At 48.8% G+C, this 27,850-nt stretch overlaps 1 protein-coding gene across 2 annotated transcripts in view; it reads right to left on the bottom strand.

Annotated features, from left to right (window-relative positions):
• LOC144147286 (uncharacterized) overlaps nt 1-13,158 on the bottom strand; it is a 90,934-nt gene extending 77,776 nt beyond the window's left edge. Inside the window, exon 1 of one of the 2 annotated variants that reach the window (XR_013317881.1) lies at nt 12,930-13,153. Coding sequence is in view for 1 of the 2 variants with exons in the window: in XM_077679383.1 (XP_077535509.1) it covers nt 12,930-13,025 (96 nt within the window). In the remaining variant the exon portion in view is untranslated. Of the gene's footprint in view, nt 1-12,929 lie in introns of both variants that reach the window. The other variant, XM_077679383.1, reaches the window with a different exon arrangement.
• Nucleotides 13,159-27,850: the final 14,692 nt, after the last annotated feature.

Consider the following 27,850-nt stretch of genomic DNA (forward strand, 5'->3'; position numbering starts at 1 on the left):
CTCACGCGTGCGCTGATTTCCGTAGTGTTTTATCACTTTACACTGCTCAAATTCAAGAGTGCACTTGCAGGACGACACGTGCGAGGGGAGCCAGCCACCGGATTTTGCTTTGACACTGGACGCGTGCTCCATAAGCCGTACGTACAGGCACCGCCAACGTAATGAAGTAAACCACGCCGACCCTGCGCTTGGTGAAGGGTCGCACCTGGTTAATCTCCCGATCTCTACGAGAACGCGAACCATCATTAACTCGAGCACACATCTTTCTAAGTCTGTTGTGAGCCGAAAAAACCAGGTGAACACCTGTTCTTCCCACAACCTTCTTCAGCCTGCGGCTAACACCATGAATATAAGGCATCACAGCAGTCTTACCACTGTTCCTTGAAGGTTCCTGTTTATATGAAGGAGTGCGCAGTTCCCGCAAAATCTTGTTTCCCACGGTCTGGAGGAAGAAACTCCCGGAGAAACTTCGTACGGAATCTCTGCTAAACACCGTCAAATGTGTAGGATATGCTGGCTCGCATGCATTTGTGTCACAAAAGTCGAGCCGCATTTCTGCCTCTTTTAGCAGGTTTTCGACGGTCTGTCTGAGTACGCAAACGAGGCAGCATGTGCATTGGCCGAAGCCGCCGCCGAAGGCTAACCGATGTTAGAGCGACGTAGTTGATCGCGCTGGCCGCTGTGCGACCGAGGTATATATAGCGAAAGTTTACTTTGCTTCCTCTAGCGCTTCCAATTACCCCAAAACAAGGGACGCTGCAGGTGTGTGCTGTGATAAGTTTGTCTCAAGCTGAAAGAGGGACAAAATGTCAACTTGGAAAGAAACGGGTAGGTGATGACAGCGGCTGATTTCGGAACCCAAGCTGGCCGGCGTTTCTCAGAAATGCACTACACGTATATCTTGGGTAACATAGTTTTGCGCGCGATAAGCCCTTTGAAGAAGCTCGCGCTCCCGACGAATTTCTGTACAAAATATTGACTTGTCGACTGTGCACGCCGCTACGCTGTTTCTAGAATGGCGGGCAGAGAGGGGAGTGTGTACTCTCTTTTTTTGGGGGGGGGGGGGGGGGCGGGTTTCTAGCGGGTCGCCTTACTTATTTACAATACGTAGAGTTGGAACTCGAAATAGTTGCATCGCCCCTTCAACTGGTACGCAAGTGCAGTAATTTTGTAACCATGCTGGTTCGAAGGTGGGTAACACCAAGCGGGTTTTCATAGCAGTAGACGGACACGACAGCATCACCGTAACTATTATGACGTAGCGGGTGTATCCCCTTATCCTGGGTTCTTTATATTCAGCATGCGTTACCGACCGCCCTCGCCTAACTGCCGCTATGATGGTTGGTAAGGTAAATGAGTAGGGAATAATTTTCCTTCCGTAAAGGTGGAAAAGTTAACTATTTCTTCGGAATGGCCGCTTATCATAGGAAACAGCTGCTACCTCGAGGCAGCTTGTGTAGTTCTGTGGTTATAAGCTGCGACGTGGCTTGTAGAATATAGGTTTTTTTTTCCCTAAAGTACAAACGATAACATGCGTGCGAAATTTGAGTTCGCAAGCTTGTACGGTAATCGCAAATGCCTGTACCTGTAGTCAGTAGAAAGGGAACATTTGAGAAGTGTATTGCCAAATGGTCTGAGCAAGGTATTTCATGAATGTGCAAGGTTATTCAATGTCCTTTTTGTTTAACATCAGGTTGAGCAGTCGAGCAGACTTTCTTGCAAAATCAATTGCAGCGCTCAAATTTTTGGCAGTACATATGTGAAACCAGGGTACGCTGTTGATCGCACGTGAAGGTGATCTATCATGGTCATGTTTCCATGGCCATGGTTAAATTCAACTCACCGGATGAGCAAGGCAAGGAACGGATGAATGACATCATACATAAGTTGCTGACCTTCAACAAAGTTTTTTAACGTTGTGAGATTGAGTCTCTACGGCCACCCTTGTGCGCATATGATATGAAAGGTGGCTGGTAAACCTGAAGGCATGACTAAGCAAGTTCTAGAATACGTAGGCCATCTTCGGGTTCTTTCATATTAATTTTCATTTGCCATACAATGCTCCCTTAATTAGGGACCTTTCCTCATCGTACCCTATCTTGGAGAATTTTATGAAGTCATCAAATATTTTCAATGGGTAAAATTTAGCATTTCAAACACGTTTGGGAAGCGTGACGCGTGCTGCCAAAAACTGCATACTTACTGTATAATAGGTGAAAATAAATTATTAGTTTGTAAGGTGTGTGCTGAGAGCACGTAAAGTTCTCACATCTTTTTTGCAAAACGAAGGAATTCTTAAGATTGATGCCTGTGAGGAGGTATGTGCTCCTCTTCAAAATGGCTTTTCGTATTTAAAGGGGCCCTGAAAGGCGTTTTGAGCACACCAAATGAACTAGCGCAATCGTTAGAATGGGTCGTCAATGTCAGCTGTGCCAAGTATTACTCTTTTACGTGCAGCGGAAAGCTCACACTTTTGTTGCAAAGCTTGTCGCTCTTTTCTCACCCTTCCCTGCGTGTTTTTGGAAGCCGCCATCTTAACATGTCTACGTCACCGATTCACAGATCTTCGTCATGAGGTAGACATCCTGCTATGATTTTTCACGCACTTCCGGCAAAGAGATGTGCCGTCTGCTCAACGTCGGCTCGCCAGCTGATCTGCCAGCAGCGTGCCGGAGTGCTTGGACATTTTACGACAACCCAAAAAAGTGTAAACAAACGCTTAACTGTTTTTATTGAATGCAACACGGCCATTACACGACGTGGATATTCTCTTATCTGACTACGTTCCATAAAGAAATCGTTGAAGCCCCGTGGCACTTCTTTCGTGCAATCGCAGAGAACGCCCTGAGCCGAATGCCCGGGTTTGACGCATACATTTTATTCAACTTCAAGACAATCCAGAGATGCTTTTCGAACGAACACGACGTCACAACATGCGTTGCAATTCTGAACCGCGATTGACAGACGATCGGTTGCCTCGTCCTGCCCGTCGTAAATTCGGCAATCACCTCGCGCGCGGCTTGCGGGGACGAACAGCAAGTCACTTAACTCAGGCGCATAAGCCGAGATGGCTTTTAGCCACGCACACTGCACATACCACATGCGAGGTTGAGTCGTACGTCGGTCGAGAAAGATAATCCAGACCATGCGAAGCACTATCCACCCGCAGAAGCACAACGTCGCATTTCATCGCGAAACGAACGCGTCCGCAACACACACACCATCGCCTCTCGTATTTTTACAATGCGAAACGCACCGCGCATTTCCCAATGGGAGTGAGTGGTATGCCTGCAGTGCCCACATGTTGAGAGGTGGGGCCGCAAGCTTAACCGGGATCACAAAACCGTAACTGACTTCCAGAGTGGTTTGTGCCTTGTTGCCAATGCAACCGTTAAGATTGTCAGGCGCTTGCGCCAGCGCTGGAAAGCTCATAGCAGCGGCGGAGCATGTTTTGCCAACGTTGCCGCTCTCCACCACACGTCGCCCCAAGCTAACTGATCACATGATTGAAGAGCTGGCAAGGCTACCGATTGGGGGAGAGTAGGCAGACTAGAAGGAGAGGGTTTGTAGTCCGGTCCGGGCTGATTCACCCACACACACAGCTTCGGTCGCTGGCTTGGCTTAGCTGCAAGCATCGTTCGGACAGTCAGTGATGTTACGACGATGCAGAGCTGCGTGTGGACGTATTTTAAAACACAGTGGCAAAGAACTTTGTTCATCGGAAGCAAATTACTGTCCACAAAAGAGTGCTACCATGGATGGTTGTCGTGATACTTGCCGCCATGTTGGAAACACAAGCGGCCTCACGTACTGTACGCGGCCTATTTTGCTAAAATAGCGTCCACTATTCTTCCGTCCGCAAGACGCGGAAGCATATTGACGTACGTCGCATGCGCAGTGCGAACGATGCAAAAATAGCGCTCACTAATTGTTTGCGTACAGCTGCGTATGTTATTCTAAAAATCTCTATTACTACTATTCACAAGATAGCGGTGCAGCTAGTCAGAACACGGGTGCACGCCACTCGAGTGCGGCACTGGTTTTCTCTGCGCCTTCCCGTTCATCGCCACTGATAAAGCGATCCGATCCGGAGAGTTTTGTGCACGGGTTTTGTATCGGTTTAAAATGTCTTTTTCACATCCTCCGGTAGGAATTACCACCGCCGCAAAATAAGACCCAGTACCAGCGGGGCCACATCTGAGACAGCTTGGATAAATAGTGCGCGGTGCATCAAAGGGAACGAGCGCACGGTACTCCCCATGCGGCTGCGAGTTCGCCGCCAATAGCAACTGCAGCAATGTACACCGCGAAAGGGCAAGGCCAGGCCGCACACATGCGGCAAGGTCTTTCGTCCGCTTTTTCAGCTTTTAGCGGAGTGCAGGATCCATGGTGTGAACAAAAACTAAAAAGCCAAAAGAGCTTGCCCGTAGCAGACGGCAGTCTGAGGAGCGCAATAACCGTAGTACGTCACCGCTGAGGAGCGGAGCATCATGGGAGGGAAGTCTCGCGCGCCGTCAACAGCGAGAAAAAGTTGAAACGAGGAGGAAATGCGGCGCGACGATAATGCGCGGTTTTTGATTTACGATTTCTCAGCTAATACTCATCGCTTTAACAACATTCTGGCGGGAGGAGATTGCTAATGCATGCGTTTATTTGGTTACATGTACATCCATGCATCGGCGGAAGGTATTTAAAGGAGCCATGAAGAGAAAACACAAGTTTGGTTCATTCAAAAGATTGTCTCGTTAGAATCATACTGACACCACTTTTAACGTAAACTTCGCTCAAATAAGCTACATAATTAGGAAAAACGGGAATGGTCATGCGACCCACCAGCTCATTTCCCGCCACTGAACCTATGATGTCACATGAGCTAAGCTCTGCGATTGGCGGAGGCTGGCAGAAGCAGACGAAAATTAGGTAGAGCTTACAAACTAGACGAACGAGCGATTTGCGCTTAAATTTATGGCACATTCTTTACAAAGCAATAAGAATGATGGGACAAACAGTGGAAGGTACGAAAGCACATGTAAACATAGAAGTACTGATGCGTTCTGCTGTTCGTACTGCGCACAGTATGCTTGGTTTAGCCAGCTGCACAGCACTACGGGGCTTGGGGTTGTCTCAGACGACACTGGCCGATTGACGCAAGCAACGGTGTCTTACGTGACCCCATTTGTCGCGCGAGCACTGTTTCAGGGAACGAATATTTTCTCCCAGAACAAAAACAAGCCAGGTTTAAATGCGGGCAAAAACAAACCAAACGCTTGCCACGGTATGGTGGCGCCATCTAGGTTACGGAACGTAAAGAAACGCGGGAACAAACCAACACCGCTGTACAGGGTGGAGACCACCTTTTAACGGTCCCGTGCCGTCGCAATTGGGCCAACGGGCTCAACGCGTTATTCTTTTCGTTTCCTACGAGACCTAGCAACGCGAAACAGACAATATGATTCAAACTTCTTCAGTAAACCGCGTTGCGGCGATAATTTTAGCACGGTTTTGACACAATGACTTGCTTCGGCGGCGAGCGAGCAACCGAAAATGGCGGCGGCAGCGTATACGTGTCTCTACCCTGTACGGCGGATGCGTGAATGAAGGTACTCTAGGCTGCAGAGCGGTCGGTTCCCGTGATGTCATTTGGGACCACGAAAACGCACGATTGAGCGGGAAAATTAAAGTTTTAACCTAAATTGTTTAATTTCTCAGTGAATAAAGCACCGTTTGTATCCGGACAAGCGCTGGGGGCACTATAAAGCACGAAATCTTTCGAATAAAATCAACTTGCATTTTCTCTTCATGGCTCCTTTAAGGACCCCTTTAACATGATGTTGCACGTAACTGAAATTTAAAATCGAAACTTGGCGCATTGTGTTTTTTGTCGCGATGTCTGAAGTTTCTAGTGGATCATATTCCGGGTGGAATTTGTGTAACACAATGATTGTTTTTAGCACATCTCAAAGAATAAAAAAGGGGTGATGAAGATTTGGCAAAAAAGTCTGTGGCGGTAACACCAGACGCATTGGTGTAGCTCAGCGGCTATGGCGTTGTGCTGGAGAGTACAGGTTATATCGCAGCACTGGGAGTTTTTCTGGTGGATTCGAAAAATGAAAACGCCCTTCAGCCGATATTTTAGCCCACGCAAAATTCCGAGACATTTTCAATTACCCATGCTCCTCTATTATGGTATTACAATTAAAATACTCAAAAGTTGACAGTTTATTGGGCCTGGAAAAATTTTTGAGTCATCTGAATCTTGCAATTTTCACCAAATTTTAAAAGATGTATAAAGCCCTCCCCCAAAACACCTCATGGGCCAATGGTAGCTTCAGCGTATAAAGTCCCGGAATTTGAATGTTTTAACTTCTAACGAACTTCGGTTTAACAAGTATGTAGAAGGTACAGCATTACATTAACATTAGCGTAGTCTTTTAGCTAGGAACAACGCCACGTTCTCTGCATATATATATGCATGAAGAGTGTTTTAAGTGTGTGAATTTTTTAAAGTGTAGGGTGTATCCCACCAAAACGTTCTTCGAAAATAATTGAATGTCATGCACATCGTATGGGACCCGTGATTTTAAAATTCGAAAAATAGAGGAAGCTCACACTAACGCGCAAGACTTGAAGGTAGCGAAGCTGTACGCAACCTTCCTGGCGATCACAACGGTTTATTTTACGATTGCAGCCGCTCTGCTGCTTCTTCGCTGCCGCAGCGAACTTTACTTCCTCATTGTTGCTATAAGTTGAAGTTTCCTTCGTTCTGTTGGAAGTGAAAATTATTGGACGTCACATTAGAGGGGCTCATGCCATGACTTGTTCTTGTCGTCCTGAGCAAGCATTGCAACAGTTACAGTGAACCCTGCAGTTCTTTTTTCTGGCCAATGGGGCCCAATTTCCCTAAGTGGGTGTCCTTTGCTTGAGAAAGGTGCACCGTGGACGTTCGGTGGTCACGGTCAGGCACGCGCTCACGTGAGCGTCTTCTGCATTTTCTTGATGTTTTCAACTGCGGACACGAAAACATACAGAAATTCACGCTAGTTATACTGCATTTTTTGAATCCGAAGTAAAGAGAGCACGCAATTATAATTTCGGAACCGCATTCCTTCGCAGCCTACAAAGGCCGAGTGAAACCAACGTACTGCGTATTCAAGATGCCTATGCACAATTCCGCCCACCTAGCTGATGCTTTTTAAAGACGACAGTCTTTCTTGGTATGCATGCCCAAAGAAATTTTGGTCTGTCTGTCTGTCTGTCTGTCTGTCTGTCTGTCTGTCTGTCTTTCTGTCTGTCTGTCTGTCTGTCCCTCGATTCTGCCATCCTGCCAACGTTAAAGCAGTTGTTAAACGCGGCATTTCTAAAGCCCTAGCCATTTCCAGACAGTACTATCTGGTGGCTGCGTTCATACTTGTGAATATTTCTGCGCAAAAACAAAACATTACGCATATCTGAGGCACAACATACATACATGAGTGATATTTCCAGTGTTTTTTGTTAAACAAATACGTGGATGCTTCATTTTAGAGACGCTAGTGTTTCTTGAGCTCCGGTTTCAATTGATATATATTTGCCACTGCACGAATACGAAACGCGGAGTCACGGAGGAAAAAAAAATTTCTTCCGCCGCGGACACGGGGCACCACCCGTGTGCGGTCCTGTCTCCGCGGCTGCGGACACGGCCCCCTGTGACCACACGACTTTGCTACCCAAGGGCAGTTACAGATGGCTCCACCGCGTTAATTCGGCGCTCGCTTTAGTGGTGAGCTGGAAAGAACCGCAATAGATCATGCCATTTTCGACCTTTCGTTGGCCGCGGCAGTGTCGTGAAGTGCCACCTGTTCACGCGAGGCCATGCCCAGAAAGGACAAGGAAAAGATACGATCACCTGCTTAGTAGAGGTGGCAGAAGACTTTCATCTTTCAACGACATTTGCAGCGAAACGAATAGACACGCGGCAAATGTTTCTGCATTCGCTCTGCTGGCGTGTTACATCCCGGGGAGTATTTAGAGGTCCTTCTCTGCTGGGGTCCGTGACTGGGCGAAACCGGTTCAAGAAGTGCAGGGCTACGGCGTGAAATGTCGCTTGGAACGTTGCTGGTAAAAGCGACCAGCGGCGAGTACCTCCCTCACTGTTCGTTTCGAGGAAGCTACCGGTGCTTGAGATACCTTGTTGCGTGCAATGGACTAAAACCACTAATGTCCTTTTCTCCAGTAGTATATTACCTTCATTATCGGGTTTCGCATCTGTTGGTGCATTGGGATTTAAAACATTGTACACTGGCAAGAAAAGGTCCGCATATTCACATGGCAAGTTTGTAGAAGAAAGGTATCGTTCTCCACCTTTCTATTGTAGCGTAAGCTACACTGGCCGAGGTTGAGCGTTTTTGCGTAAACCCTAAAGGGCCGTGCTCCGCAAGCGAGAGTACCATTGGGTTGAATTGGATTTGGATTGGATTGGATTAAATTAATTGTATTGAATTGGATTGAAAATGCAATCCAATTGGGTACGGGTACAGTTTACTAGAAAGGGCAGGGCAGCGAGCTGAGGTGGCGGCGCATACGGATGCCGGACACGGCTAGTGGCGACCGGAGCGGCGGCGCTGCAGTCGCCTAATCTTCAGTGGAATGGACGTCCACTGTGCTCGCGAAGCGGCGTTTAGCAGCATTCCTTGTGAGTGTTTGCTACTACAGCTCACAAATGGCGCAGAAGCAACGCCTAAATTATAGCTTCGCATATGGGCACAACACAGGGTACTCACGAATTAAGCAAGCGCAGAAACTGTCGTTGTGTTAAGCGCCCGCTTACCCGGAGAGAAGCGTATGGGAACGCTACCTTGGCGGAAGCGACAGCACACTCGCTCCGGATTGTGCTGTTTGTGAGATACACTTCAAAAACGTTTCATTTTCAAGGTCTACATGTTCATCATATTAACGGCACGGAGGTGCGCATTGAGCGCGGGACCCCGACACTCGCACCGGACGCTGTTCCAACGATTCTACAGAACGTTTCTTCATACGTAAGCAAACGCTTGCCTCCTAAAAGAAACGAGGTGGCCTGCTATACCCGTCGCTAGACATTTTCAGCTTCATTACACGTTTAGAAGACGAGTTTACGAACTGCTTTAGCGCACAGAAACTACACCGTGAGAGCATCGTGGATGTTTTACAGATGAAGGTGCTCCACTGCAGATTGGATGTAGGGAACACGCCAAGAGCCTAACTCGCCTAACACCACGCACTGTTTGCTTTTACGTTGTCATGAGGTTGCATTTTTTGTAAAGGGCCTTAACAAATGAAACCGGCTAAAGGAGCATCACTCCACCAAGCACGTCAAGCTCAGCAGGTTAAACTAATTGAGTCGTTACTTGGCATATCACGCCAGCATTTGGTTGCAGTCCATGTATCATTTTTCAGTGCTTTGTGTGATATACACATCATGCCTCGTAATTATGCTGTCCCGTCAAAGCACACCATACAGCGTCGAATATGTGTTTCAATTCCATTCCAAAAAGCACCCGTTGTGTAATGATAGGAAAGTATCTTTATTTCTGTGATATGCAATATCCATGTGGACATGTTTTACTACATTGTCAACATATAGGTACTATGATGCACAAGACGTATTTTTGTGATTTTTTCTGGCGTAAGTTGCAACATCCCCTCGGAAACATGCTTCTTGAAGGAATCGAGTAGTCACTTTGCCATTTGTTTCATTTTCTCTAGTATAGGTCGTGCTTCAGCGTTTGTGTTGTTTAATTTGTTCTGTGAAGCTCCTCAGAATAATATGATTTTGTGGGTTCCTGAAATACTGACATTTTTATTCCGTGAATACAAGTCCCACTCTCTCATGTAGTCGCGTAATTGACTACCTCCTGTCTTACCACCAACTCTTCTGTACTTTTATTTACGGAATGTTTGGATTCTCTAGACTGATCTTAAAAAGATGCAAGTGTTCCGTTACATGAAGAGATAGAGACAGAAAATACATATTCTTATTTATCGAGCAAGGGCTGATGTGCAGGTCTCGCCCCGCGGAAGGCACCCCTAGTACGGGATGCCTTGACATCGTCTGGCCGTCCGTACTCGGGCCACCAGTTCAAATAGCACAGTAATAATTGCTGTTAATTTTACTGCGTTTATTACGCGGATGCAGTTTAGCGCGCTTGGATTCATGCATGTTTCAGCGGGCTCTGTGGCTCCCCGGTAGAAGTATATAATTTTTTTTCGTTGGGACCAGAGTATATAAATAAAAGTGTTACAAACGGTAATGTAGGAGCGCGCGGAAGCATCGCAAGCCACCGTAAAATGCGAACGCTTCGCCCACCCGCATGGAAGATTGGTTGACCGCAGCGCCGCCGCTACTAGCGACGTTGCGGCAGTCACGCGGGTGACGGAGGCCACTGTACGGCCACTTCTAGTACACTGTACGTGTTGTTGTGGTACACTGTTCAAGTACACTGTAGAGAATTGGGTCTGCACATTCGCCGGTCTGCGCATTCCAGAGAAGTCGTCATAGCTGCGGTAGCCGCACTGGCGCTGGTGCGTACCCAGCTGTAGGCCTCCGTTGCGCAGTAGCCAAGTCTGACGCTGCGGCGGAGACGCATGATAGCCGTTTTGCGTGGCTCCTGGACAGCCCTGCTCCGCATGCGCGAGAAGCAGTGACTATACTGGACTGGATCGGACTGGACTGGACTGGACGGGATTGGACTAGACTGAACTAGATTGGGTTGGATTTGATTGGATTGGATTGGATTGCTGAACCTGAGCTCATGCTACGTATATCCTGGCATTGCCAAGACAAGCCGCTGCTAAATTTTGGGCCTTTTTCGCAGGAGCAAGACAAAGTGATAGCACATTTAACAAACAACCGACGACGCTGGATGCAGTGTATTGTGCACTTGGGAAATAAGAAAGCTCAAATAAATAATTTCTTAGTATTCTGCAGCAAAAAGAAATGTTCCTTCACATGCAAGGTTTCTCTTAAACAATGGTAATCCCGAAGTTCACCGCAAAAGCATATATGTATGTAAAGATGTATGTACAGTTAAACCTGGATGTAACGAACCTCTATATCACGAATTCCTGGATTTAACGAAGTTTTTCGATTCCCCATTGTAAGCCCCATTGAAGCCCATGTGTTCGCAAGCTGTATCTTACAAAGGCGGTGCGACGGTTAACTTTAATGCAAGAAATTCGCTACGCTGATGAGTGATTGTTTTAACGGGAAAGTGCTTTATTTCGGGCTACACGAAGACTTCGCTGATGTCATATCCGTCACGGAAGTGACGCCAGTACAACGAAACAAGCGGCCTGTAAAAGGTGCAGCCCTGCCCACAGGGTCTTCGTGCGGGGAAGCAACCTTTAGTACAAAGACTACGTTATACTTAGGGTTGTTCGTTTTCAGATTTTATATTTAACAACAAAGTCTTTCATGCCGTGATACCCCAAGATTTCACTGACGTGATATCCGTCCCTAAAATGACGCTAGTACCCCTTTGTCAAAGCGACTCACCAGCAGGATGTCACTCGCCAAGCACTCCCAAAAGACAGCCTCCGACCCGGGTGCCATGCTGAGCTGCAGATTTCGCTGCACATTTTACTTTCGTGTTTTGCTGATTCCTATGACAGAGGAATGAACCATATTTTTTTTGCACTTTCTCTAAAAAATCCGATGGAGAAACGCGCAAATTTAGGTAACTTCACCCACACTGCAATCTACCGTGGATTTCGAGTGTGTGTGTGTGTGTGTGTGTGTGTGTGTGCGTGTGCGTGTGCGTGTGCGTGTGCGTGTGTGTGTGTGTGTGTGTGTGTGTGTGTGTGTGTGTGTGTGCGTGTGTGTGTGTGTGTGTGCGTGTGCGTGTGCGTGTGCGTGTGCCCGTGTGTGTGTGTGTGTGTGTGTGTGTGTGTGTGCGTGCGTGCGTGCGTGCGTGCGTGCGTGCGTGCGTGCGTGCGTGTGTGTGTGTGTGTGTGTGTGTGTGTGTGTGTGTGTGTGTGTGTGTGTGTGTGTGTGTGTGTGTGTTGGCAGTTAGGCGGTGCTAGGCCTGCCTGTAGGCATGTGGTCGCCCGTCTCTACTGCCATCTGCGGTGTCGGTTCGTCGGTGATGCGTTCTGCTGCCAAGAGGCGAAAAGTTCTAGACAAGCTCGCAATTAGAAATTCCGTCTCCACTGGTGAGAAAGAACGTCGCCGCTAGGCACCGTATCCCATCTAGCAGAATTTCGACGGCGGAAAAAAGCGTCAAACTCCCGAAAAGACTCCTTTTCAGCTTTTGTTTTGCCTTTCAAAGCTTTTCACGCACCGAAAAGTGTCGAAGGGCCAAAATGATATTTAAGTTACGTTTGTGTACGCCGGGTAAACGATTTTACTTCTTTGGAGTGCCGTGAATAAGCTCGTGGGAAAGCAGCTGGCTCAAATCACGCAGTTTATCACTGTGAAAAACATCCTTGAAGGGAGAGTCTATCTTCACTTATGTATAGCCTTTTGATAGCGTTTCTGCATCATTCACCCAAGCTTTAACTCGAAACCTACATGTAACGAAAACCTGCATGTAGCAAAAAACTGGGAATTTTTGTAAATTCCTTTATATCCAGGTTTAACTGTATATATATGTATATATAGCTAGAGGGAAAGCGTGTTTTTGTATTTCCCCGCAATTCAGCAACGTTTCTCCTTAGCGGAGCTGATTCAGAGATTCAGATTCTGATTGTTTGTTTTCAGTAATACAATGCACCAGGTGAAAAATGGTGAAAAAAAACGGTCGCCGAAAAAAACTGCAATATAGCAGCTTGACCGTGCTCCGGCAACAGGGTCATACAAAGGTACAGGTACCGTGCTGGGTACCGTGCAGGGTTATCCAAAGGTACAGCAACACCACCGGCGATCGACTTACATCTCCAGTGACACGCTTTAAAGTGAAGGGAGGAAAACTTACGTCGAGGTATACATGCACACCGTCTCCATTCCTTGCCTCGCTGAGTTTTTCAAGTATGGCGACATCCCGGATGACGACCTCCTGTGGAAAAAACATTTTAAATATATATCACTAATAATCGCTGTGAGTGCGCTGTGTTGCAGCAACTGCCGATACGCAGCGTGAACTGGCACGAATTGCGCCAGCACGTCTTCAGGAGCAGCAATCGAACAATTGGTTATGTTGCAAACGGTAAACACCTTCTCCGTCGTAAATCTATCCTTCTAAGTTCTTACAATGCGGCCTCCATAAGGTGTAGCAAAAGCCTCGCCCAGAGGAAGCCTAAACGAACGTTCTAGAAGGCAACTTTAGATCTGCTGTAAGGCATTGATCAGTTCACTTCGTTCGTCATTCTGGCATATGAATACACGAAGCAAGCGCTTCGTCCGTGGCCTGGTTTATTCGCTTGGGGAGATCGTTTAAATGTCATGTTTAGAGAACAGCTCATGCGTAGTTCGCCTTTCGTGCTCCCAGCGTGGAGCCACATTTCGAGCCAAAAGCTCTTAGAGCAATTGGAGAAAATATTTTAATTGCTATCGTTCGAAGATTTCCCTATCAGTTTGAGAATGGCAAAGTCAGCTGAGGATTCAGCAGTTAAGTTTAATATACACGCAAAGTGAACCACATGAGGCTCCCTCTCACGTGAGTCAAACTATGAAAAAGGCAACAAGAAAGCCAGAAAATTACACACCAATATGCATCGTCCTATTTTTTCAAAAAAGGTTATAACGGATATTTCATCACTGTTTCCAATTTTTTTTTTCGAAAGCAATCGGTAAGAACAGACTGTCACTATAATTTTTATTGAAAATAGATAAACCAAACACGCAGTACAATACGTCCTAAAAATTTGGCTGCTTCTTCGTACACTGAACATTTTCGTCGACATTAGCATCGCGCTTGATAGAGGTGGATAGCCAGGATTTTTTTCGTGGGTGTGTCTAGGGTTGCATGCGGCCGCTCCATAGTTTACAATAATGTTGTGTATTACTGTTTAATACAAGGTTAAGTTGCAAACTACATCTAAGTACGGATACTGCGTCGAGCAAATCCCCTCCGCGATACAGGACGTGACGCACTCTCGAGCGCCTCGCGGAGGCCTTACGTTCTGTGATTACTGGCTTTATATCAACGGGGAGTAATAAACGAGTGTTATATCCACAATAAAATGACGTAGCCCATAAAAGTGAATATATTTTATTTAGTTGTACTACAACATATTTTATAAAACGAAGATTTCGGGCATACGAAAATTTTAGGTTTCTCCAGCTAGTGTAACAAGATAAAATACAGAGTACAGTCACTAAGGCACACAAGGCAGCAACGGCGGCCATTTTGGTATTTATCAGTATTGCCAGATTTCCGCTGTTGCGGCCTCACCGCTAACTTTGACTCCGTCATTTGTAAACAATAAATGACGAAGAGGCAGCTTTTGCAGCTGAAATGCTGTGAAGCAGGTGGTCATTAATGCGCGTTCGAAACGACGTCAGTCACGCGCAGCCGCAGAGCAGGGAGAACAACTGACATTACCACACTTGACCGATAGAAAACGCACAAACAATAAAATGGCGGCGCCCATTAACCGTCGCAGTGTAAACAAATATCGTGTGACGCGAAGTGGCCAATAATCACGTCCGAGTAGAAGGCACCGGAGGAATGCCAACTTTACCAAATGAGTTTCACAAAACGGTAGTGAAGGTGAAACATTCTCTGAGCATGTGCAGAGATGTCATGTTGAGTGTTTCGGGACACTCAGCATTTCCTTTGGTTTGGTGAGTGGTCGGTGGCTTTGCACTTTGACTGAGTTGAAGTGACTTTGAAATTCGGATTTTTGAGTTTGACTTTGACTCAGTTTTTGAGGGAGGAAGCTTCGCGTTTTCACCCTCTGCCTGCTAAAAAGGGTTTTGGTTTTTCTCTTGTTGCTTGATTAGATCATAATTGGGGACGCCTGGAAGCGACGCGCTAGGTGAGCGAGCGGATCCGGGTGTTTCTGAGTTATTGCAATAATGAGCCGATTTGGCAAATAAAGCTTGCGGCACTTACCAACTCCTATTCCAAGAAATCACTTAAAAGGAGGCCTAACGTACGGCTACATCGAAACACCAATGGACGGCAACGGCACATTCCAACAGCAGCCAAACATCCAATGCCAAGGTTAAACGTCCACTGTACGTCCACTGTACGTACGTGTTTGAACGTGCTGTCTGCAGTGTACGTCCAGCAACCGATGTACAATGGACCGATTGCGTGAGGATATCCGCCCGTGGACGTACCAAATTACCACTAAGCATAAAAAAGGCGAAAATGATTATATTGGAAAACGTTTATTGAGCATAAAATTAGGTAGCCTTCTTATTCCAGATAGCCGCGAGCCAGCGCAGCTGCTTGGGCGCGAGCGATAAGGCGATCTTGGTCTTCACACCATGAGCTAGAGAGCTCCCGCTCCCACTGCTCGGGGGATGGGGAAGGGAGGGGGTTTGGCGGGTAAAGGCATTCCCAAACCAGGTGGTAGGTGGTGTTCGGGATGGAGCAAAAGGGGCCGCTGTAGGGACAAGGGGAGGGAGAGATATAGTGAATGATCGAGGTGTTCTATATTGTGTTGGTCTATAGTCGACACCACATGCAAGCGGCCTGTGTGCTGAGGGATTGGTGAGAAGAGGGTATTGAAGCCGCAGTTCGCGATAATGATATTAGCTTTCAGTGCATCTGGGAGGGACCAAAGGATAAATGGAGGGTTCGGAAAGGTCCTGTTCCGTCGATTAAAACGGCCGCAATGTATCAGCGCGGGCAGCGTCGTGTACCACCTCCGACAACCTCGTTTCCATAGAGGGAACAATGGTTTGGTGTCCGCACAATCTGAGTGTGGGGGCGGGATCCTTTATTGAGAAAATGAGGATAGAAACGTGAGCGCTGAGGGAGAGATGTCGTCTGTACCGTGGTTTCGGCACGCGTGTTACGAGTCTGAGAATTGCCACGTCGATGGAGGAAGCCGTAGTTGCTGCCAGAGATATGGCTGTCTTTTCAGCCGTCGTGGTGCCTGCATGAATAAGGCTGAGGGAGGTAATAGTGACCCATTTGGAGTCGACGACAACCAGTGCGTGAGCAGGACAGGATGTATATAGAGCATCGTCTGTGTATCGGGTGTCCGGTTTTGTTGGGGTATTCGGCTCGCAGGCGGATGACGCGGGCCTGTCTTCTGCCTTATTCAAGGAAGGGTGCATGTGTTTGGGGATGGGAGACACGAAGATATGAGCGCGGAGTGACGGAGAGATATGCTGGGGGGTGTCTAAATGCAGAAGAGTAGGGTAGCCTAGTTCGTGCGTCTCGTAGGGGTGAGGGCAAGGCGAGGTATTTGCTGGACCCCCTGTGCTCCGAGGATATGAGAAAGAGAATTGTGGATACTGTGGCGATCGCAAGTTTCACGCAAACCCCTTTCTGGCTTGCTTCTCATCGCGGCCGGCGTGGCACAATGCGCCTCGCTCACGCGACGGGAGTCATACGGGAGGGCGCCAGCGACCGGAGGGTTCGGCAGCGCCAGGGTGCAGGCGTTGACCCTTTTCCCCTCTGCCTTACCCAAGAACCAGTTCTTCCTCTGCACTAGCGCAACCGTAAGGCGAAGTCTAGTGGGACGTAGCATGATGAGGGGACGTTCTCTTGTCTTGGGGATGCGGTAGCCAGTAGACGTTTCGGCGCGCCGGTCCGGACCTGAAGAATCCGCCATAATCGGACGCGTCCGGGCGAGCGGGGAGACTGCAACTGCGCTCGCACGCACAGCGCTCCGCTGCTCCGGTATGCCATCGGTGAGTCGAACCATCTCGATCTCTAGCATTGTTTAATGAGTCGCTCACAGTTTTACCGTTATTGCCTACAATCAGTCTGTATGCAGTGTATTTGATTCGTACTTTCCAATAAATGCTGCCATTGATATTTCGCCCTCGCCGCCTCCTGCCTTTGTGTTTCTCCGCAAACAACGGACCCGTCCGCTTCCGGCGCTCGCAAGGCATGTTCGCTGAGTGCGGATGGCTGCGGGGTGGGAAGTAACTAGTGTGTGAGATGTAGAATTCCACAATACCTAAATGCAGAAGGGGAGCAGTAGGCGTGAAGGCGTCGCACCGAGGGCGATTTTGTGCGATTTCCTGATAAGGGCGTCTAATTTGGCATGTTTTTTTGGTTTGAGGTAGACGTAGGGAGTACCATATGTTAATGCGGCTGATCAATAGGGCTTGAACGAAACGGCAGGTGCCTGGTTCTTTTCTGCCAAGGCGCCGGGTGCAGATTCTTCTCACGAGATTTGTGAGCTGGGTGACTGCAACCTGAAGTTGTGGGAGAATCGCCGCCGCAGAGCCGTCTGCGTGGAACGTCACACCAAGTATCTGTCGCGAGGGTACTTAGGGAACGGGCGTGGAATCATTCATGACAGACGGGTCCGGAGTGGAGTTTCGAGGTCGGCCTCACGAACGGGCTCAAAAAACGAGAAGTACGGATCTATGTGGAGCACATGTCAGACCACGCTTTGTCACGTACCTCAGTGTGCAATCAAACTCTTGCTGGTGTAGCAGTCAGGAGTGTCGGCTGCCGAAGGAAGCGAGAAAGCAGCCGTGGAGATGGTTTGCTGTTTCAAGACACACTGTTCATTTTCCAAAGATGCGAGTGCCGAGAGTTCCCACCGACGAGGAAAAGAAGGGCAACCCCCTCATCCTTCTAAAAAAGAGCGGAAAAAGGGCCCCCCGAGCGAGCAGACGGAAATGCTGCCAGGACTAATCACAGGAGTCGGCCGGACAACAAGTTGTTCCTCGAAGAGGGTACGGAGCTGGCGCCGGCGTCGCGAATACCAGTCTTTCACAAGGGCGTTCTGCCGACAGCCCGTCTGCAGACGGGAGAGAAAGTAATGCGGCGGTGCTAAGCGGCTTCCACTGCAGAGGCTCCCCCCTAGATTGCGGAGCTTTTAAAGAAAGGCAGCCGTTACCGGCTGAATGGAAAAAGGTCAGAGTCCACTGGTTATCACTGAAAACTTACGTGAGAGGCCGCATGAACAGAAACCTCAATATCAGCAGACTTGGAGCGACCAACGGCGGCGACTTCTTGTTTGCCCCGCACGTCAATTTTGATGGTCTTGTTATTACGTTCCAAAACTTTGAACACGCCATCGTACGGCGGAGTGAGCGGCGGCTTCGTTGCGTCATGTCACACGAACAGATGTGTGTGTACCTGAGTCCACGTCGGGAAAAGTGGAAACGTTCCTGTTGTGGGCGATGCGAGTGCCGTTGGCCTGAGTTGCGCAAGCCATGAGCGCAGCTTCTCAATGTGGTCGGCGCTTCCTGGACCGGAATGTGTCTGGTCGGAGAAGAATTCTCCAGGGAGGCGCACTGTTGAGCCGTACACCATTTCCGCTGCGCTGAAACTGATGTCTTCCGTCACCTTTGAGCGTAGGCCAAGAAGAACGAGCGGGAGCTTCTCCACCCAGTGCTGGCGATCGAGTTTCGCTGCAAGGGCAGCTTTGAGTTGCCTGTGCAAGCGCTCAACCATTCCGTTGCTGGCGTATTGGTAGGGGGTTGTATGCTGCATCCTCGAGCCGAGGAAGGTTAAAAGTGCGAAAAAAGGTTGCTCTGGAATTGCCGTCCCCGGTCAGTTGTTATGAGGTCTGGGTAGCCAAAACGGGACACCCATGTCTGAATAAAGGCCTGCGCGACAGTCTCAGCTGATAGGTTCTCAATTGCTATAGCTTCGGGCCACAGGCTGTACCTGTCGATGCATAAAAAAGCAGGTACCTGAAACATTGGTAGGGCGGTAGCTATCCAAATAGGTCGAGTTGGACGTGGTCAAACCCCGACTCAGGAGTCAGAAATTGCTGTAGTGCAGCACGAGTGTGGCGAGTCACCTTCACTTGGTGACACGTTTCACATGTCCGATCTCAACGTCGCGCGTCCGCGTTGACTTCTAGCCAAACAAAGAGTTCTGTTATCAGCCGCTGGGTGGCGCAGACACCTGGGTGGATGATGGAGTGAAGTGTTGAATACCATTCGTAGAAAATTCAGTGGGACGAAGATTGTGGGGTTGCCTGGGAGGTATCGCAGGCTATCATGCCCTGTACGTAGCGAAGCGCAACCTCCGAGAGCACGAGTGAGATCTCCCACCTTTCAGTCTTGTCAACTCAGTGTCCTCCCATTGAGCCGCGGCCATCGCCTCGAAATACAAGACTTTTGTGCCAAAAGCGTTGACGTGAGACAAAGCGTAGTTTTCGGCTGCTTCGTTTTCTACCCCTGGAACGTGTAGGATGTCTGTAGAAGACTCAAAGATGAATGAGAACTGACGAATTTACCGTTCTGAGTAGGAGGAGCTGTTGTTGTGGAATACGTAGGTGAGGTGCTTGTGGTCTGTCAAGATGCAAAACTCACGACCTTCGAGAATGCAGCGGAAATGCTTAATGGAACAATTGATTGCGAGCATCTCCCTTCCAAAAGTGCTGTACCGTACTTCTGCAGTCTTCAGACGCTTCGAAAAGGAGCCCAGTGGCTTCCACTGTGCACCCTCCTGTTGCTGCAGCACTGCTTCGACCAATGTGGAGGAGGCGTTCATCATGAGGCGTATAGGAGCTTCAGGCAGTAGATGAATGAGAAGGGTAGCCGCGGCGAGCTCGTCCTTAGCCTTCTGGAAAGCGTTCTGGTGTTCGTCAGACCAACAACATTCTGGTGCCTTTTGGTCGTGTCGGCGCAGCAGGTCGGTCAATGGCTGGAGTACTCGAGCATAAGACGAAATGAACCGCTGGTGGGAGTTTAGGAGCCCGAGGAACTCTCTCAGCTTGCGGAAAGATGTTGGAGCTGGAAACTTCTTGACGGATTCCACCCTCGATTCCAATGGCATAATGCCTTCAGCAGTGATGTGGCCGAGGAAGTTGAGCGCCTCGACACCAAACACGCACTTTTGAGTTTCAGCACCAGACCATGCTCATCCAGACGCTGAAAGAGCTGGGGGAGGTGATCTTCGTGCTTCGTAGGCATTCTCCTGGCCACCAAATTATTATTCAGGTAGCAAAGACGAAAGGAAAACCTCGGGTGACCTCATTCATGAACCTTTGAAAGCTCTCTGTGGCATTTTTCAAGCCGTAGGACATGCTGACAAACTCAAACAGGCCGAACGGAGTTGTTATGGCTGTTTTTGGTGTGTACTCCGGTTCGACAGGGATTTGTTGGTATGCCGCTACGAGGTCGATCTTGCTGTATATTTTCGTACCTGCCAGCCATGCACTAAAATCGTGAATGTTTGGCAGAGGATACTAGTCCGGCGTTGTCGATGCGTTCAAGGCTCTGTAATCACTGCATGGGCGCCAGTCGTCCGCATCATCTTTAGGCGCCGTGTTCACCATCGACGAATGGCCGCTAGACGACAGGCGAATATTTCCCAGCTGCAGCGTATGCTCGAACTCACTGCGTGCCGGTTGTAGCCTGTTGCTTGGCAGCCGCCGTGGCCGGATGGTGAAGATGTGGTGAGTCACGTTATGCTTCACCGGCTGTTCCGTGTTGCGGGGCTTGGGGAGAGAAGGGAATTCGGCCATGACGTGGTGGTAGGCAGATGCTGGCTGGAAGGTGCAGAAGCCAGATGAGCAGATGTTTGACTCCAAACCACGTACTTTGAGGTATGTGTTGTTATCCTTGAGACAATGGTCACGTACGCTCACATCCAGGTTGAAGTGGCTGAGAAAGTCTGCTCCGAGTATGGCGAAATTAACGTCCACCACAACGAAGACCCAGCGAAACAGTTGCCTGAGCCCGACGTCTATTGTCAGAGAGCGGACGCCGTACGTAGCGATGGCAGCGTTGTTCACTGCCTGCAGCGGCGATGTGTTCTTGCTACGTCGGCGATCCTCGGCGTCTGCCGAAACAATAGAGATTTCGGCTCCCGTGTCGACTAGCAGGCGAGAGTTGCTTACGTGGTCGACTACGAAGAACAGGTGGCTGGGTGAAGGGCCGATGTTGTAAGCCACCGTTACCGACTGGCTGGAACGTTTTCCAGAAACGAGCAAGGTTCAGTGCAGCGGCTAGCACCCATGCCGAAACGGTCCTACCAGCAAACTCCTTCCTGTCTATCTCGTGACTGGCCTCTCTTGGAAGATCTTGGCTGTCTTGAAGGGGATTGGTTGCGTCTTTGCTCGTCTTGTAGGGGAGCGCTAGATAGAAAAGTTGCTGCATGACCTCGGTAAGTTGTTGCACTTTCTCCTCAAGGCGCAACAGTCGATCTGGTTGCTCCTGTGTTCTTGCAGCAGCTATGGGAGCGAAGGTTGGAGTAAAGTATTCCGTGATGCGATCGGCAAGTTGCGCTAGTCGATCAAGGAACATCTCATTTGAACCCGCGAGCACCACACGTACCGACTGGGGCAGCCGTTGCAGAAAACGTTCTCGAAGAAGTGTGAACTGGCCGTCCTGACGCGCGTGCACACCGAGTAGTTGCCGCATCCGGTGCAGCAGTTGGGAAGGTCGTTGGTCGCTTAGCTCTTCACGACACAAGAGCTGCTGAAGTCTTTCTTCAGGGGCCTCGAGGCGGTCCAGCACCATATGTTTGAGGGTGTCGTATTCCCCTTGTGTCGGGGGCGAAACCTAAATGTCGTCGATAGCGTCGGCGATTTCTGGGCGAAGGGCTGCGACGACTTTAAGGTACTTCGTCGACTGCGAGGTTCTGTGCCGGACCTGAAAACGGGCCTCCACTTGGCTGAACCAAACTCTTGCATTTTTAGGCCAAAAATTTGCTAGCTTCAGTTCTGTGGCAATTATTGCAGGCGTGAGGTATGAGTGTTGTCGTCAGAGCTCATCGCGGCGTGTACGTTGAAGCTTTGTTCGGGTCACGAATTTTGTAGCAGCCGCGAATGTCGGCTGCCGAAGGAAGCGAGAAAGTAGACGTGGAGCTGGTTTGCAGTTTCAAGACACACTGTTTATTTTCCAAAGATGCGAGTGCCGAGAGTTCCTCCCACGTGGGAAAGAAGGGGAACTCCCGCATCCTTCTAAAAGAGAGAGGAAAAAGGGCCCCCGAGCGAGCAGATGGCAATGCAACCAGGACTAAACCCAGGAGAAGGCCGGACAACAAGTTGTTCTCCGAAGAGGGTAGGAAGCAGGCGCCGGCGTCGCGAATACCAGTCTTTCACAAAGGCGCGCTGTCGACCGGCCGCTGCAGACGGTAGAGAAAGAAATAAGGAGGTGCTAAGCAGCTTCCGCTACACTGGAGAACGTATTGTTGCTCTCAGGAGGATTTAGTGTTTGTCCATTATGTAATGTCATCGGCATATAATGCGTGATGAAGGTTGGGGATTGCACAAAGCTGGGCTGGAAGTTGAAGAAGGGCTGTGTTAAAAATGGGTGGAGAGATGGCAGAACCTTGCGGTGTTCCTTTGGGCAGAGTCGGGGAAGGGTCATTCTAGATGGAGCCGATTCCGAAGGTTGCGGTGCGGTTCTTGAGAAAGGCTAGGACGAAGTTTTTTGTGGCCGCCCGGCAATTGGTTGTTTAGAGTCCGTGCCGTATTACCGCACGCGTGACAATCCAACGCTCCTTGTACATCAAATCCAAGTATAAAATGGGTTCCGTTTTACTTAAATTTTTTATAATTTGCTTTTTTAAGTTATAAAAGTGCATCTTGAGTACTTGGGTGTGCTGGAAACTGAAAAATTATGTGAGGATATAGGTCATTTTCTTCCAGTAATGCCACTAGTCGGGAGTGAATGAGGTGCTGGAAAAGTTGACCAGGCGTGAGGTCAAGGAAATTCCGCGAAGATTGCCTCTGGAGATTGGTTTGTGCGGTTTCGGATGAGGGTGGTGTCGGCCTAGCGCCACTGAGGAAGGAAAGTACCGGCTACCCAAGGCTTGTCGAAGATTGAGGGTAAGGAGGGAGTTGAGGGTGTTTTTGTCAAGATTTCGTGGGGTCTTGTTTAATAGATCTTTTTCAGGGGTGCTATTGCGCGTAATGCGGGCGAGGGCCTGCCTATATTCTTGAATCGAGAAGCTAGAGGGCATCAAATAGGCGCAGGGTTTGCTGTACCCAAGAATGTAGTAGTCAGATGGAGGAGCTGGCGGAGTTTGCGAGGGACTATAAAACTTCGTGCATAAGATGTCCAAAAGGTGGGCTGGGGGATGGGGGTAGTTATGAATCACATGTTGAATGTGGTGATACGTGGTAGTCTTGGACGGTTTTGAGCCCAGAACATGTCTCAGCTTTAATAGGCCACGCACGCTTGGTGCTAAGCGTACCCTGATTGGTCGCAGAATGAGCGCCAAATTTGGGTTTGTAGGGTTCGATGGTACTCAGCGATGCGGCGCTTTTGCGAAACAAAAATTTGCCACGCATTTCAATTAAAAAGCGGCCTAGTTATTGATTCTTTTCCCCTGTACATTTGTGTCTTGTTGTGCTGTCGAAGAGCAGAAATAGAGAAAAAGAAGAGTAAAGCAAGGTTACTGTGCTCGGTAAATCGTGTGTTCATGTATACTTGTTAACAGGTTAGTGCGGTGCCATTCTCTGTATTACCCTTCGTGGGAAACAATTCTTCATCGTTGTACGCAATTACATTCTGTAACAGTAACATCTAAACATGTCACTATGAGGTGAATACCTTAACACATTGTTGCCGTTATTTAACCGGACCACGGACGGGCAGAGCGTCGCCGCGCGCCCCCCGCCGCTCTAGCTAGCCGGGCTGTGAGTCGTGACCGGACAAGGCGTGCTGCGCGCAGCCCTTAAATTTGCCGCCCGTCTCTGGCCGGAGCCGCGTTGCCATCGTAATCGTTTGAATGATGGCAAGACCGAATAGTGAAAGAATGAAAAGGAGGAGAGTGCTGCGAAATTGTGAGGGGAGGGTTGTTCGCCGTGGCGGCAGGAGCCCTCTCTGAAAGATTGGGGGGGTAGCGGCGGCTGTGTTCTCACGAGACGCTCGTCTGCGCGACGCTGGAGTAAACGTGGGGGAGGCATGCGCGTGACGATGGTGTGCGTTCCCAGCCTAAGAAGCGGGTCGCGGTCCGTTCCTGATACGCACTTCGCGCCGACGACGCGGAGGCCCATCATCGTTGCGGTCGAGAGAACCAACAACTGAGTGCTACCCCAGCGCACTGCTGTTGCGCCCAAATGTAGCATTAGGGAGTATCGTAATCGGCAGCCATTTTTTTTTATTTCTTCATTGTTTGAGCGTGCCAAGCCCAAGATATAAAAGCATTTTCGGTTATGTAAATTTAGTAAACATCCAATATACATCCAATTTTAGTTACGTCTGATTCGACGTACGGAAGTGTTAAATCCTGACGTCCCCTGAACACGCATGGGATGCCTAGGGGATGTTATTCTATAGGACGTCCATCGGCTCTGCAACAAAATCTGCAACGGATGTCCAGCGGACCCCCGCTAGAACCGGAATTTACGTTCGCCGGACGGCCGGCGGACGTCCACTGGCTGCTTGGGCAATGCTGGCTGTTTATTGTGACCTCTTCTCACTGTATTCTTATTCCCAGAAATTTCCAGCAACGTTGCACCACCATCAGGCACGCGCCAAACTCCAAAGAGGAAGCTCAAGTTATCGCAGTGGGTTGCCACTGGTTTTCGCCGAACGCTGCCATCACGTCTGGCATACACGACTTTCGTGATTGTTTTTCTGGTTTTTGTAGGCCTGCCTTCTCGGCTAGTAGGGAAATCATGTGTGCCGCCGGCTGTATGCGCGATGAGCTTCGCATGGGCGTGCGTGCTCATGTGCGCGAAAAGCGTAATTGAGACTAGGCTAAACTAATCGGAAAAAGAGTGCATGAAGGCAGTGGATCAGAACCCGCGATAGGGATGCTGAAATGCTCGCACGACGCTTGCCTCGTCAAAGTTGTGTGTGTACTTTTGCTTCTCCCCACCCCGAAAGGCCCCTTATGCGCGCTGGTGGTCAGTTGTCTCAAGAAAACAAAGTTCGCGACGCCGCGAACTTTTGCATCAAATTACGGCCTGGTGGAACCAACTCACAATGTTACTAGACCAACTACGGGGTTCTCCTGTGTTTATTGAGTGGTGTGAGGACGTTTGTCGTGTCGGTGAGCTGTCCAGCCCACCGGGCCAACGAAAGATTGGTTGTCCCGCTCATCTCGCGACGTTGCAGAAGTCGGCATGCTCGAATTCTTTTTGTGACTTTTCATGCAAATAACGCTTGTTAGACCTACTTTTGCGTAATTATAGCTTGAAATCTGCCTTAGCGAAAAGTTTTGCACTTAGAATACGTGCGAGATTTTTGAAGGGTACTTCAAATGTACTTAGGTTCTTGTATATAAAGTAAATTTTCAGTAAAAACGTATTTTGCAAAGTTTTACTCAGTACTGAAAATACATTTGTAACAATGCAAGAAAAATGCTATAATAAATAGTCTCCAAATTGATTGAGAATGCAGAGAACCTCTTATGTATACGCTTTAGGTGTTCAGAATATAGTTAAAATGCATTTGTTTCTGCAAAATGAACAGTGTAGAAATTTAATCTCAATGCAACACAAGTACACTGATTTATACACAGTTAGAGCTGTATTCTGCGAATACCCTAAAAAGTTGCTCCAGCATAGCAAGCTATGCCGACTATAATTGAAATATATTTCGAATTTATTTTGTTTGCAGAGTGAACGGGTTAAAAATACGCCATAAATACAACAAAAGAAATAAATGAATTACGTTTTCAATGTATGAAAAATTTGTAAAAATTTAGTTGGATTACACTACAGGCACTAACTAAGGAGTTGAGTCAAGATTAACGCACAGCCTACCTAAAATTCGGGTTAAAATATATTCGTAATGAAGAAAAGCAGGGCGACATTTTTGTCATGACTGCCAGTACCATAATGCGAAAAATTGATGGAGAGACGTTTGGGTACTGCACTGCCTGAGGCAAGCATACAAATAAAGTCCGAAATGTTAGAGAGAATCTCTGTGAACAAATATGTAAGCGACGTTGTTTCAGCCCATTCGACAAACGAAACACACATATTTCGCACTTAAGTTTGAAGAAACTCACAATAGCAAGGCCTGGTACAAAAGTATTACTGCAGAGGGGGCCAAATAGTCCTTTTCTGAAAAATAGTGGCCGGAGATATCCAAACATCGGCAATACTTGCGACTTCCAGCATCTGAGCGCAGCTCACTACATCCTCCTCAGAGCCCCGGACCTGCAGAACGAGAAGAGGTGGCGCTGCGGACCACACTTTACCAGAGCCTCTGCACTTTACTATTCGCTAGCTCTGGCTGCGTTTCTGTGTCCAGTCTTGTGGCAGCACAAGTTCTCAAAGGTGGTCGTCGCAAGGTGGTTGTCGTGCGGGCGCAGGCTCTGCTTGGACGGTGTGTTGGAGCTGCGTGTTTCGCGGTATTGCCATTTCGCGGACGGTAAGAAGAACGTTCTGGCTATTTGCTTAAGAGGTGTCGCATTACAGGTAATCCAGATGTGTTTTCCTTGAACCGAAAAGGCTGTACACGTCCCTTAAGCAATCCGCACGCGGTTGTTGGCATTACCTCATCTTGGCAGCAAGACGTCCTACCACAACGACTCTGCGGAAGTGAATGTGCTCACTAGTCGACAACACCGAGAGAACGTAAAATAAATACAAGTGTCAGCTTATTTATATTCGCGCTTATGATTTACCCCGGGTCCCGCTGAGGGGCTTAGGGACAAACCACCTAATATGGAGAGGCTATTGCTATGAGTTTCCTTCTAAATCAAGTTATTCCGTCCCAATGTAACGAGAACTAACACTTGAAATAAACAAAGAACTGCCAGGGGCGCTTGCAGGACAGCCTATTTATAGAAGTCCGCCGTTCATGTTTACGGTATAGAGGAATTATGGAGGTGAATCCAAGAACATATCTTTTTTATTTCTGCCGGTTCATACCACCCCCACTCGACTTAACCCTTTAGTCGACGTCACCGCAAGTGGCGCAGATGTTTGCAAGGGCTGCCGTAGGGGGAGCGAACAGTTTTGGACAGGCGTATCCGTGATTAGTGCGCATGTCCAGACCGGACGTAGGGGAGCGGAGTCGTCTGCTGCGCAAGTGAACGCATTGCGCAAATGTTCTGGCTTGAATGTCGCCGTTCTGTCACCTAAATCCGATATTCATGAAATAGTTCGTGTTGTCTGTTTGGAAGAAACAAAGACTGTTTGAATTGAACCTCGTAACCTTCGGGACACATGGGTGAAGTGCCACTAGGCGGTTCGTGCTCACGGACTTAAGAAGATTTTTCGATCTAAACCACGCTGTACGAGATTCGCCGATTTGTTACACCATTATTCGTTATAATCAGTTGACGTTCGTACCGCCAAACACACTCAAGAACCATCAAAGAAAGATCTGATGTGCAAAGAATTGGCTGGCGATTACGATATACCTTAAGGCGATATTTGGGAGAAGCAGCAGTGCACTGAGGGAGCACTCACTCTTGGGTGTCTCGACGGCAGCGATGATGAGCCTCTGCGTCGGCGCCGCAAAGTGCGTCTCAGGAAGGAACCGCGAACTTCGTCTTACGTGAACGCACATCACAGTCACGCGCACGCCCCCCTCACGTTTTCGCCAAGCGTCGCGCCGTCGAGCGCCTTGTGGGGGCACAGATACTTCCCCCTCCTTTCGACCCCCGCACACTTTTGGAAACGCTGGCTCGTGCCGCCAGGGCGAACCAACCCCCCCTCCCAATTTCACGACACTCTGCTCCTTTGCTTTCTTTCCCCGTTCGCTTTTTCTTTCACTCGTCGGTCTTTGCATCGTTCACTCGGTTACGCTGACAACGCGGCTCAGCCCAGGGACAGCCGCCAAAGGGCTGCACCCTAAAAAAGGGAAGGAGTGCTAGGAGGTACACAGTCCCCGCAGGAGCCCCCTTGGTTTCCATTACGGGTCCCGTGCAGCCATGTTCGT

This window comes from Haemaphysalis longicornis, unplaced genomic scaffold, assembly GCF_048455015.1.
Source record: "Haemaphysalis longicornis isolate Haplotype H1 unplaced genomic scaffold, Haemaphysalis longicornis Haplotype H1 scaffold_7, whole genome shotgun sequence".
Taxonomy (NCBI): domain Eukaryota; kingdom Metazoa; phylum Arthropoda; class Arachnida; order Ixodida; family Ixodidae; genus Haemaphysalis; species Haemaphysalis longicornis.